A 13936-nucleotide genomic window follows, 5' to 3' on the forward strand; every position below is an offset into this window, starting at 1 on the left:
GGATGTTTATTGAATAATTGAGGAAAGGAGGTCGATGTGTATACTCTCCATGTAATACATCCTAAGCAACGCTAGGAAAAAAACAGTGACTAGGCAAGACAGGTTCTTTGCCCTCATGGAGCTTAGTCGTGTAGTGGAACAGACAGACAATATAATTACATGTGGGAGGGTTGTTTTGAAGTGCTAGGACAGTAGCAGCTATGGAGTCTTACCTCTAAGCTGTGATGGAAGATTTCTGATGGACAATATCTCTTGCACAACATATTGATTCACCCCTCCACTTTTCAACAACTCCTCTGGGGATAAGGGCAGATGGAACTCATACAGTTGGGGAGACATCCTTCTCCCACTGGCTCACAGGGCTGGAAACCAAACAGCAAATAGGTCAGGGTTTAATATCTAAGGCCTGTCTTTTTATCTGGTTCTATTATTCCCCCCCTCTCCAATATATGACGCTTATATCAAACTTTTATCAAGCTCGTAACATTATCTTAGAGGATGTGAGATCAACCGTGGACTAGAATCTAATTCTAGTTGTGACTCTGCCATTTGGTCATGTCACATAACCCCGTGAACCTCATCTGCAACACGGAGTTACTAATCTCTGATTATTTTACAAAGTTGCTGTGACGATCAAATGAGTCAAGGGATATGAAAATGGACATCATATCTGATATAGTTCTCCAAATGCCAATCTCAAGGAATGCATAATAACATAACCCAATTTACAGATGAGGAAATTGAAGCTAAGAAAGGTTAAGCGATTTGCCCATATTCCGTAGCGGATCTGTAAAACTTACTGTTTCTACATCTTACCCCAAATATATACGCATGGAACCTCCCCGCCTCTCCTAACGCGGCCTAATACCGCGTCATATTGTCCCGTAGCCAACATGCCCAGTCTTTCATTCCCCGCTGCCCATTAACACCACACCTCAGAAGAGTTCACCCGCCGCTCCTCCGACTCAGGTCGCGAGGCCGAAACGAAGGAAAAAACACGCAGTGCACAATACGCACCAATGAGCACGGCAGCACTCGGGAGCGGGCAGAGAAACCGGCCAATCCCCGGCAGGCGGAAACAAAATATCCGCCTCACAGCCAGGCGCCGCGCGGGCAAAGCCACAAACGTGCAGTTCAAATCTCAACGGCCGTTAGGAGGCCAATCGCGACACTCCCTGCGGAGACCGGCCAATCACATCGCAGGAGTCGGGAAGCCGGGCAGCACCGCCGAGGGAGGGGCGGGGCCTAGATCCAGTACCCGCCCCCTTCGCCTCGCGGCCACCCGGTTCTGTTGCCCTTCTAACCCGGGAGTGGTAGCGCCCCTGGGCTGGGGACCCACTCAGTCACCCCCCCCCCCAGGACAGGAGGCAAGTCCAAGCTGGGAATTTAGGAGGCTTAGGCTCTAATCCACGTTCCGCCATCGCCTCTACTATATGACGTCCAGCAGGTCACTTCACTCTCTAAGCCTTAGATTTCCTCCCCTGTAGAAAAGGGTTAATAAAAACAGCTACAGCGCAAAACTGCTGTGAGGAAGAGAAAAAGAAAGTTCAGGGTTCCAGGGTCTGCACCTTCATCTCCCTCACAGTTGAGGGACCCCCCCCAGGAAAGGGTGAATTTTCTTGAAATTCAGGTTGGGGGCGTCCCAGGCAACGACGATACGAGTGGCTCAGCTCTTCTGACGCTCCACGACTTCCGCGGGCGAACCGGAAATGCCGGGGCGAGGCGAGGCGGGGCGGGAGGGTGTCAAGGCCTCTCTACACCGGAACCCGGAGGGCGGGGCTTATGGCTGGGGAAGGAGGGGCCGAGGCAGAGTGAGTCCCAAGATGGCGGCCTCCACCTAGGGACCTCTGACGCTAGAGCGGAAGGTACCTGTCAGCTCCTTGAAGGCCACGTGCGACGCTATTCTTATGCTTGTGCGGGTGCTGTTGTGGGGGAGAGACGAGAGCAATGGCAGGGAGCCTCTTTTTGGGGGCAGGAAGGGTCCTATGGGGCCGGGTGCCCTTGGCCTGCAGAAGCTTCTCTTTGGGTAAGTGGCTGATGTAGAGAAACTCCCCAAGAACTGCTTGCCTGTAAGAGGCTCATATTCATTCCATTTCTTCCCCATCCTTAGGTATTCCTAGAATGTTCCACGTAAGGCTCACCCTCCCTCCTCCCAAAGTGGTTGATCGTTGGAACGAGAAGAGGGCCATGTTCGGGGTGTATGACAACATCGGGATCCTGGGTAAGACGCGACTCCATGGCACAGAATTTCAGAATGGCACTTGTGCCGTAAAGATTTTTTTCCACCTGTGTAGGAATGGTACCGTGCTCAGTCGTAAGAGCTGACACCTACGTGTCTATTTAGGTTGTGTTCGGTGCTGTTACTCCTTATAATAACTTCTTCACTTTACAGGCAAGGAAACTGAAGCACAGAGACGTTGTGTGATTTTCCCAAAGCTAGTAAATGGCAGTGCCAGAATTTGAACCCCAAGCAGCCTGGCTCCAGAGTGTGTGCTCTTGAACATGTGGTGTAATGTGTCTTGTCTGTAGGTGTAGCTCAGGGAAGTGCAACTGTGTGCTGAAGGCTTAACTGGGTCGAGGCTCACTTCCCTCTTGTCTTGGAACTAATACGTTCTCTCACATTACACAGGAGACTTCAAAATGCACCCCAAAGAACTGATCAAGGGCCCCAAATGGCTTCGAGGCTGGAAGGGGAATGAATTACAACGTTGTATCCGAAAGAAGAAAATGGTTGGAAATAGGATGTTCCTTGATGACCTGCACAACCTTAACAAACGCATCAACTACCTCTACAAACACTTTAATCGACATGGGAAGTATCGGTAGAAGAGAAAGCTGGGAACTGTGGAAGAGGCACATCTGTCACCCGGGAGAAGGGGAACAGTACTTTTCCTTATAAGGAAAGGAATTTGTATGCTCCTTGTAATAAAATGGGGCTTCTTTGGAATCTATTATCCACACACTTTATTTTACACTAGATGCTACTTTTACTCATTCCTGTAGACTATGACGTCTGACTCATCCATAAGTCCTATAGTCTTAGGTTTGGACTTAACCACTTGCCCTTTGCAGACTAGCCATACCTATAGCTTTTATTTATTTTTATTTATTTATTTATTTATTTATTTATATTTTTATTTTTTAAAGATTTTATTTATTTGACAGAGAGAGAGACAGCGAGAGCAGAACACAAGCAGGGGGAGTGGGAGAGGGAGAAGCAGGCTTCCTGCGGAGCAGGGAGCCCGATGTGGGACTCGATCCCGGGACCCTGGGATCATGACCTGAGCTGAAGGCAGATGCTTAATGACTGAGCCACCCAGGCGCCCTACCTATAGCTTTTAAAAAAGAAAAATTATTGTTGGCACTTTTGACATTTAGCCCTTCATGTATTGAAAATGGTATTTTTAATTGCCTCATAATTCTGTTATGTTAAATGTATTTTTATTTTTTTTATTTTTTATTTTATTTTTTTAAAGATTTTATTTATTTATTTGACAGAGAGACACAGTGAGAGAGGGAACACAAGCAGGGGGAGTGGGAGAGAGAGAAGCAGGCCTCCCGCCGAGCAGGGAGCCCGATGTGGGGCTCGATCCCAGGACCCTGGGATCATGACCTGAGCCGAAGGCAGACGCTTAACGACTGAGCCACCCAGGTGCCCGTTAAATGTATTTTTAAAAACACTTTCACATTGGTTGAAATGTAACAGATAAGTGGAATTATGCTTCTGCATTATTCTCATCAAAAATATTGGGTACCTTCTCTGAGCTGAAAACTGTAGGAATAACAAAATGTAATAGGTAATATGCTTTTCTAGTTAGGGAGTAAAGATATATTCACACATGTACACTTTAATAGGAGGCATTGAGTACCATATGAATGGTTTACATCCTAAGCCTGACTGATCATCAGAATCATCTTGGTAGTTTCATAATTTCAAAAGCCTGCTCCCTGCCTCCAAAGATTTGTGATCTGTAGGGCTGAGCCGAGTTTTGCACATCTATGTGTTGTTTTTTTAAACACATTTAAAAAATGTATCCATACATGCAATGCAAAATTTAAAATTACTAAAGGGTAATCAGGTAAAAAGTTTTCTCATAGCCTGTTTTTTTTGTGCTCCTTCACAGAGGTCACCACTCTTTTTTCCCAGAGGCAACCATTCTTAAAAGATTTTTTTTAGTCCTTTGGACATATACTATGCATGTACAAGCATATATTAACTGTATATCTCCTTTTGAGAAGAGTAGGATTCCATACCCACTGTTCTGTACCTTTCTTATTTACTTAATATAACTTGGATATTTTATATCTTCACATTCTATACCATAATGTTTTACTAGTTTCATTTTGATAGATATTTAGATTGTTTCCAGGTTTTTACTTATTCAAAGTATTACTCCTCTAGTTTTCAATAATTCTGATTAAAATCCCTCAGGTAATTTTAATTAGCCATGTTTGGAAACCTCTGACACGGAGATAAATGATCTAGATAAGAGATTGTATTTGGCCTGATCAGGAGAGGTGTCCTAGAAGAGGTTGGATTTCAGTAAGGGAAGAAGTGGGAGAACATTTCAAGCAGGGAAGAGAAGAGTGCTCAGTGGTGCATATGACCCAGCAATTCCACTCCGGGTTGGGTATATATCCAACACAAATGAAAACATGTTCATAGCATTGTTATTCATAATAGCCAAAAAGAAGATACAACCCAAGGGGACCCTGGGTGGCTCAGTCGTTAAGCGTCTGCTTTCGGCTCAGGTCATGATCCCAGAGTCCTGGGATTGAGCCCTGCATCGGGCTCCTTGCTCCGCGGGAAGCCTGCTTCTCCCTCTCCCACTCCCCTTGCTTGTGTTCCCTCTCTCACTGTGTCTCTCTCTGTCAAAAAATAAATAAAATCTTTAAGAAGAAACAACCCAAATGTCTATCAGCTGATAAAGAAAATGTGGGGGGTGCCTGGGTGGCTCAGTTGGTTAAGAGTCTGACTTCAGCTCAGGTCATGATCTCAAGATCCTGGGATGGAGCCCTATGTTGGGCTCCACACTCTTTGAGGAGTCTGCTTCTCCCTCTCCCTATACCCTTCCCCCTACTCAGCAGGGAGCCTGCTTCTGTCGCTCCCTCTGCCCCTCCCCCAGCTTGTGCCCTCTCTCTCTCTCTCAAATAAATAAAGTCTTTTAAAAAAGAAACATCATGTATGTAAATTAAAAGTACATGAACAGAAAATAGTACACATTTTGCAAAAACAATTATATCAAGCAATTTATAATGTCTGTGGCTCGGGAGGGGAATAGGGGAAAAAGGAATAAAAAAATGAAACATATCTTTTGATGGATAAGTAAAGATCATGTGGTCTCCCAGAAAAATAATGTTCTATTTTTTTTTTTTTTTTAAGATTTTATTTGACAGAGCGAGAGAGCACAAGTAGGGGGAACAGTAGAGGGAGAGGGAGAAGCAGGCTCCCCACCAAGCAGGGAGCCCGAAGCGGGGCTCGATCCCAGGACCCTAGAATCATGACCTGAGCCGAAGGCAGACGCTTAACCATCTGAGCCACTTAGGCACCCCAAAAATGTTCTATTTTTGTCTAGGATGATTCATATTCTAAGAAACACATTTATTTACTCTTGTTAGTTTCTTAAACTTATCAGTGTTTATTATAACAGGTCAAACTTTACACAGCCTCAAGTACCTTTTGATATTCTCACCACCACTCTCACCACCGTATTACACAATCATATGTAATGTGCATGTACAATATATGTATGTTTGTTGCTGGTTTGGGGTATAAAACAATGTAGTTCAAGATAGCTGTACATACTAGTTTTCTGGGGCTGCCATAACAAAATACCACAACTTTGGTGGCTTAAACAACAGCAATTTATTGTTTCACATTTCCAGAGGCTTAGCAGTCTGAGATCAAGGTGTCAGCAGGGTTGGTTCTTCTGAGGGTTTTGAGGGAGAATCTATTTCTTGCCTCTCTCCTAGCTTCTGGTGGTTTGCTGGCAATCTTTGGTGTTCCTTGTCTTGTAAACATATCAGCCTGATCTCTGCCTTCATGTTAAAATGGCATTCTCTCTGTGTGCGTGTCTCCAAATTTTCCCATTTTATAAAGATTCTAGTCATACCAGAGTGGGGCCCACTCTACTCCGATATGACTTCATCTTAACTAATTACATCTGCAACAACCCTATTTCCAAATAAGATCACATTCTGAAGTTCTGAGGGTTAGGACTTCAACATAAAAAAATTGTTTAAAGGGAAATCGGAGGTGGAGACGAACCATGAGACACTATGGACTCTGAGAAACAAACTGAGGGTTCTAGAGGGAAGGGGGTTGGGGGGATGGGTTAGCCTGGTGATGGGTATTAAAGAGGGCAGGTATTGAATGGAGCACTGGGTGTTATACGCAAACAATGAATCATGGAACACTACATCAAAAACTAATGATGTAATGTATGGTGATTAACATAACATAATAAAATAAAATTAAAAAAAGATTTTATTTTTAAGTAATCTCTACACTGAATGTGGGGTTCGAACTCAGCCCCAAGATCGAGAGTCATATGCTCCAAAAACAGCCAGCCAGGTGCCGCAGGACTTTAACATAAAAATTTTTGAAGGACACAATTCAACCCATAACTATAGTCTTCAGTCTCCCTGATACATATATATACCACACTGGTATATATATCTACCAATATATATACCACATTCCTTTGCTTTTGTTCTTAGTTCTTGAAATTTATGATTCTTTATAGCTTCGATAGATTCTCCAGGTTTGATTTGGGAAGAGAAAGCCAGTGGCTTCTATTAGTTATCTTGTCAGGAAACTGGATTTATACTTCTCAATCCCTTCCTTTCTTATAGTCCCCACCCCCAGTCCTCTTCATTATAGTTATCTCAGCATTTTGGCTTAAATCAGTAGGCAGTATCAATATTGTTTACTACTTAGTGTACTGTGGAATAACTTGTGTTTCTTATTTAAAAACTCTATATCTTTATTGAGATACAATTTGCCCAGTTCAATGGCTTTTAGTATATTCACTGAATTGTACATCCGTCATCATACTCAATTTTTGAACATTTTCATCATTACTCCAAAATGAAACCCTATACTCCTTAGTTACCACCCTCAATTTCCCCTCCCTCCCAGTTCTAGACAGCCACTAATCCATTTTCTGTCCCTATAGATTCTTGCCTATTCTGGATATTTCATCTAAATGGAATCACACCATACTTAATCCTTTGTGACTGGCTTTTTAAACTTAACATAGTACTTTCAAGGTTCATCCATGTTGTAGCATGTATCAGTACTTCCTTTTTATTGCTGAATAATATTCCATTGTATGGATATACCACACCATATTTATCCATTTATCAGTTAGTGGACATTTGGGTTGTTTTTACTTTTTGGCTATTCTGAATAATGTGACCTATGAACATTCGTGTAACAAGGTTTTGTGCGGACATTTTCATTTCTCTTACATATATACCTAGAAGTGGAATTGCTGGGTCACATGGTAACTCTATGTTTAACTGTTTGAGGAATTGCCAACTCTTTTCCAAATTGACCACATTATTTTGCATCTCTACCTGCAGTATATGAGGGTTTAATTTCTCCACATGCATGGCAACACTTGGTATTATCTGTTTTGTTTTTGTTTTTGTTTTTCACTGTAGCCATCCTAGTGGGCATAAAGTAGTATCGCATTGTCACTTTGATTTGTATTTCCCTGATGGCTAATGATGTAAAGCATTTTTTCTTGTGCTTATTGTCCATTTGCATATCTTCTTTTAAGAAATATCTATTTAGATCCTATGTCCATTTTCAAACTTTTTTATTATAATTGAGTTGGAAGAGTTCTTTATGTATTCTAGACAATTACCATATCAGATATCTGATTTGCAAATATTTTCTTCCATTCTGTGAATTCTTTTCACTTTCTTGATCACATTCTTTGAAGCACAAAAGTTTTATTTTTAAGAAGATTTTATTTATTTATTTATTTTAGAGAGAGGAGCAGAGGGAGAGGGAGAGAGTGCAGAGCCTGACTCGGGGTTAGATCTCACAACCATGAGATCATGACCTGAGCCAAAATCAAGATTCGGAGGCTTAACTGACTGAGGCACTCAGGTGCCCTGAAGCACAAAAGTTTTAAATTTTGCTGATGCCCTGTATATTTTTTCTTTTGTTGTTTGTGCCTTTGTTATCATATGTAAGAAACCATTGCCTAATCCAAGGTCATGAAGACATAGAACTATGTTTTCTTTTAAGACTTTTATAGTTTCAGCTTTTACATTTAAGTTTTTGATACATTTTGAGTTAATGTTTGTGTATGGTGAGAGGAAGACATCCAAATTCATTCTTTTGCATGTTGACATCCATTTGTCCCAGCATCATTTGTTGAAAAGATTATTCTTTCCCCCATTAAATGGTCTTGGCACCCTTGTTGAAAAATCAATTGACATAAATGTGAAGTAACTTCTATTTCGTATTTAACTTTTTGTTTTTCCTTAAGTTAGTAATTGCCTTTTTTCTTTTGTATAATTTTCTATGTATCTAGCTCTAATTTTTTTCCATACGTCTCATCAGACCTGTAAAAATAATTGTTCATATTATTTTTCAAATATTTAAACATGTCAGATACTTTATCAATTTTTTTCTCTGGAGACTTTCCCAGTTTTTTTCTATCCTCTTATTTCAGTCAGGACACATTCTTTCTGGGTCTGTGGCACAGCTACCATTCCAAGGATTTTCTTTCACCAGTGTGTGGATCCAGCATTCCATACCCTACATCTATTGTCTTTCTCTTTCTTGTTTGCCAGAGCACATCTTGTAGTAGCCTACTTGAAAAGGGAGGTAAGAATTTGATGCTGAAAGAAGTCTATATTCTACCTTTTGATATATACTGATCTTATTTTTTATAGTGATCTTATATTGATAGTTTGGTTGGTAGGGAATTCTAGATTAATGATCATTTTTCTTCAGAATTTTAAAGGAACTGCCACACTGTCTTCTATTTCTAATACTGTATTGAGATGCCATTCTGATTCCTTTTCCTTTTTTCCCCTTTTCTTGAATTCTTTTAGGATCTTCTCTTTTTCCATAATATTCTGATTTTGTAAAAATGTGTCTTGATGTGCTTCTTTTTTTCTTTGTGTTGGGCACATAACACATTATTTAATCCGGAAGGATATGTTCAATTCAGGAAAATTTTTTTGTATTTCTCTTATAATCCTGTTTTCTCATTTTATCTCATATCCTGTTTTCTCTTTTTAGAACTCCTAGTAGTTGGACATTGGACTATTTGGTTTGATTTTCTAACTTTCTTTCTTATTTCCTATCCCTATCTCTATCTCTGTTGGCTCTTGCTCTTGGAACCTTGTTCCTTATTTGTTTGCAATTTTTGACCACAATTTATATTTCTTGGAACTCTATCTGTGGAAATTCCCCGGGGCCTAGATTGAGGATGAGCTCATCCAGAGAGGATTGCATTGTTTCTGCCTGGTGCTTGGTGGCACTATTAACCTAAAACCACTTTAAATTCTTACCATTTTGTTGTTAGGATCAACAAAAAATTCAGGCAGAAAAACCATACTTGTGGTTATAAATTCTCTGCTAGTATTTAAAAGAAAAAAAATAACAGATCTCTGGGGCACCTGGGTGGCTCAGTCATTGAGCGTCTGCCTTCGGCTCAGGTCATGATCCCAGGGTCCTGGGATCGAGCCCCGCATCGGGTTCCCTGCTCGACGGGAAGCCTGCTTCTCCCTCTCCCACTCCCCCTCTTGTGTTCCCTCTCTCGCTGTCTCTCTCTGTCAAATAAATAAATAAAATCTTAAAAAAAACCAAAACAGATCTCCACTAGGCACCTAGGTTCCAGATAAGCAATGTTCTATGAAGTCCCCTAGGGCAGTGTGGGTGTGAGTATATTTTAAATCCACTCTTACATGACAATATAGGGGTTCTGACTTTATGGTGGGGACCTTCTGTTAGATTTCCAACCCTAGAAAAGCCCTGAGCTCTGTCTCCTCTGCCACCGTGGAATCCAGTGAGGCCATCACCATGCCTAAATTCAACTTTTTAGCAAATGCCCGTAAGGCAAAACAGGCTTCTGTGCTCAGCTTATCTCTCTGAGTACCAGCTTTAACTTAGTTTTTGGTCTACACAGTCTTTATTTTCTTGTCAGCTCATAAATGCATTTTAAAAATAACCTTTGGGGGGGTGCCTTGGGTGGCTCAGTCATTGAGTATCTGCCTTCGGCTCGGGTCATGATCCCAGGGTCCTGGGATCGAGCCCCGCATCGGGCTCCCTGCTCAGTGGGAAGCCTGCTTCTCCCTCTCCCACTCCCCCTGCTTGTGTTCCCTCTCGGTGTCTCTCTCTGTCAAATAAATAAGATCTTTAAAAAAAAAAAAAAAAGAATAAAAATAACCTTTGAGGCAAAAAATCTAGAACAGTTAAAACAATTTTGAAAAAGAACAATGAAGTGGGAGAAATAATTCTATATGATGTTAAGGCTTACTATATAGCTACAGTAATTAAGACAGTGTGTTATTGGTAGAAGGAAAGACATACAGGTCAGTGGAACTGAATAGAGAACCCAGAAATAGACCTGCACAAGTATGCCAAACTGATTTTTTATTTATTTTTTATTTTTTTAAGATTTTATTTATTTGACAGAGAGAAACACAGCGAAAGAGGGAACACAAGCAGGGGGAGTGGGAGAGGGAGAAGCAGACCTCCCGCGGGGCAGGGAGCCCGATGAGGGGCTCGATCCCAGGACCCTGGGGTCATGACCTGAGCCGAAGGCAGACGCTTAATGACTGAGCCACCCAGGCGCCCCTATTTATTTAAAAAATTTTTTGAAGATTTTATTTATTTATTTGAGAGAGCGAGCGAGCACGAGTTGGGGGGGGCAGAGGGAGAGGAAGAGAGAGAGGGAGAGAAGCAGACTCCCTGCTGAGCGTGGGGGCAGCGGGGGCAGCGATGGGGCCTCCATTTCAGGACCCTGAGATCATGACCTGAGCTGGCTGCAGACGCTTAACCGATTGAGCCAGCCAGGCTCTCCTCAAGTTTTTATTCAAATTCAAGTTAGTTAACATATAGTGTAGTACTGGTTTCAGGAGTAGAATTTAGTGATTTATCATTTATATATAACACTCAGTGTTCATCACAACACGTGCCTTCCTTTTTTTAAAAAAAAAAGATTTTATTTATTTATTAGAGAGAGAGAGGGCGAGTATATGAACTGGGCGGGAGGGGGGCAGAGAGAGAGGGAGAAGTAGATTCCCCATTGAGCAGGGAGTCCAACTCAGGGTTTAATCCCAGGACCCTAAGATCATGACCTGAGCTGAAAGCAGCTGCTTAACCAAGTGAGCCATCCAGGGGCCCCAACAAGTGCCCCCCTTAATGCCCATCACCCATTTAGCCCATCCCCCCCACCTCCGTTCCAGCAACCCTCAGTTTATTCTCTATAGTTGAGAATCTCTTATGGTTTGCCTCCCTCTCTATTTTCATCTTATTTTATTTTTCCTTCCCTTCCCCTGTGTTTGTCTGTTTTGTTTCTTAAATTCCACACATGAGTGAAATCAAATGGCATTTGTCTTTCTCTGAATGACTTATTTTGCTTAGCATAGTACCCTCTAGGTCCATCCACATCGTTGCAAATGGCAAGATTTCATTCTTTTTGATGGCTGAGTAATATTCCATTGTATATATACACCACATCTTCTTTATCTATTTGTCAGTCAATGGACATTTGGGCTCTTTCCATAATTTGGCTATTGTTGATAATGTGCTATAAACATTGGGAGCATGTGCCCCTTTGAATCAGTATTTTTGTATCCTTTGGATAAATACCTAGTAGTGCAATTGCTGGGTTGTAGGGTAGTTTTATTTTTTAACTTTTTGAGGAACCTCCATACTGTTTTCCGGAGTGGCTGCACCAGTTTACATTCCCACCAACAGTGTAAGAGGGTTCCCCTTTCCCCCATCCTCCCCAGCATCTGTTGTTTCCTAAGTTGTTAATTTTAGCCATTCTGACAGGTGTGAGGTGTTATCTTATTGTGATTTTGATTTGTATTTCCCTGATGATGAGCGATGTTGACCACTTTTTCATGTGTCTGTGGGCCATTTGTATGTCTTCTTTGGAGAAATGTCTGTTCATGTCTTCTGCCCATTTCTTAACTGGATTATTTATTTTTGAGGTGTTGAGTTTGGTAAGTTCTTTTTTTATTTTTATTTTTTAAAGATTTTATTTATTTATTTGACAGAGAGAGACACAGCGAGAGAGGGAACACAAGCAGGGAGTGGGAGAGGGAGAAGCAGGCTTCCCGCCGAGCAGGGAGCCCAATGTGGGGCTCGGTTCCAGGACCCTGGGATCATGACCTGAGCCGAAGGCAGACGCTTAACAACTGAGCCACCCAGGTGCCCCGAGTTTGGTAAGTTCTTTATAGATTTTGGATATTAGTCCTTTATCCAATATGTCATTTGCTAATATCTTCTCCCATTTGGTAGGTTGCCCTTTAGTTTTGTTGATTGTTTCCATTGCTGTGTAGAAGCTTTTTATCTTGATGAAGTCCCAATAGTTCATTTTTGCTTTTGTTTCCTTTGCCACCAGAAATGTATCTGGCAAGAAGTTGTTGCAGGCCAAAGAGGTTGCTGCCCATGTTCTCCTCTAGGATCTTGATGGTTTCCTGTCTCACATTTAGGTCTTTCATCCATTTTGAATTTATTTTTGTGTGTTGTGTAAGAAAGTGGTCCAGTTTCATTCTTCTGCATGTGGCTGTCCAGTTTTCTCAACACCATTTGTTGAAGAGACTGTCTCTTTTTCATTGGATATTCCTTCCTGTTTTGTTGGAGATTAGTTGGCCATGTATAGAGTTGTAGGTCCATTTCTGTGCTCTCTATTCTGTTCTATTGATCTATGTGTCTGTTTTTGGGCTAGTACCACACTGTCTTGATGATTACAGCTTTGTAATACAGCTTGAAGTCTGGAATTGTGATGCCTCCTGCTTTGCTTTTCTTTTTCAACAGTACTTTGGCTATTTGGGGTCTTTTCTGGTTCCATACAAATTTTAGAATCGTTTGTTCTAGCTCTGTGAAAAATGCTGGTGTTATTTTGATTGGGATTGCTCTGAATATGTAGATTGCTTTGGGTAGTATAGACAGTTTAACAATGTTTGCTCTTCCAATCCATGAGCATGGAATGTTTTCCCATTTCTTTGTGTCTTCTTCAATTTCTTTCATTAGCGTTCTATAGTTTTCAGAGTACAGATTTTTACCTCTTTGGTTAGGTTTATTCCTAGGTATCTTATGGTTTTTGGCGCAATTATAAATGGGATTGATTCTTTGATTTCTCTTTCTGCTGCTTTGTTATTGGTGTATAGAAATGCAACAGATCTCTGTATGTTGATTTTCTATCCTGCAACTTTGCTGAATTGTGTATCAGTTCTAGCAATTTTTTGCTAGAGTCTTTTGGGTTTTCTACAAAGAGTATCATATCATCTGCAAATAGTGAAAGTTTGACTTCTTCCTTGCTGATTTGGATGCCTTTTATTTCTTTCTGTTGTCTGATTGCTTAGCTAGGACTTCCAGTGCTATGCTGAACAACAGTGGTGAGAGTGGACATCCCTGTTGTGTTCCTGACCTTAGGGGAAAAGCTCTCAGTTTTTCCCCATTGAAGATGATATTAAAGATTTTTTTATTTATTCATTCGAGACACAGAGATACAGAGAGAGAGAGAGAGAACATGAGCAGGGGGAGAAGCAGAGGGAGGGGGAGAAGCAGGCCCCCCCGCTGAGCAGGGAGCCTGATGTGGGGCTTGATCCCAGGACCCTGGGATCATGACCTGAGCCAAAGGCAGACGTTTAACCATCTGAGCCACCCAGGCGCCCCTGAATATGGGTCTTTCATATATGGCCTTTATGATGTTGAGGTATGTTCCTTCTG

General features: G+C 41.6%; 2 protein-coding genes across 2 annotated transcripts in view; one reads left to right on the plus strand and one right to left on the minus strand.

Moving 5' to 3' along the window:
- Window positions 1-1083, minus strand: part of NCAPD2 (non-SMC condensin I complex subunit D2) — a 28423-nt gene extending 27340 nt beyond the window's left edge. Inside the window, exons 1-2 of the mRNA XM_021690534.2 lie at window positions 1018-1083; window positions 213-362 (exon numbers count right to left, since the gene is read on the minus strand). Of these exons, the coding sequence (XP_021546209.1) occupies window positions 213-339 (127 nt within the window). The 5' untranslated portion in view covers window positions 340-362; window positions 1018-1083. The remainder of the gene's footprint in view (window positions 1-212; window positions 363-1017) is intronic.
- Window positions 1084-1782: 699 nt separating this feature from the next.
- On the plus strand, window positions 1783-3069 carry MRPL51 (mitochondrial ribosomal protein L51). The gene is made up of 3 exons (XM_021690588.1): window positions 1783-2026; window positions 2111-2221; window positions 2630-3069. Exons 1-3 carry the CDS (start codon window positions 1948-1950, stop codon window positions 2824-2826), a joined length of 387 nt encoding a protein of 128 aa, XP_021546263.1. The 5' UTR covers window positions 1783-1947; the 3' UTR covers window positions 2827-3069.
- Window positions 3070-13936: the final 10867 nt, after the last annotated feature.

This window comes from Neomonachus schauinslandi, chromosome 5, assembly GCF_002201575.2.
Source record: "Neomonachus schauinslandi chromosome 5, ASM220157v2, whole genome shotgun sequence".
NCBI classification, from domain to species: Eukaryota; Metazoa; Chordata; class Mammalia; order Carnivora; family Phocidae; genus Neomonachus; species Neomonachus schauinslandi.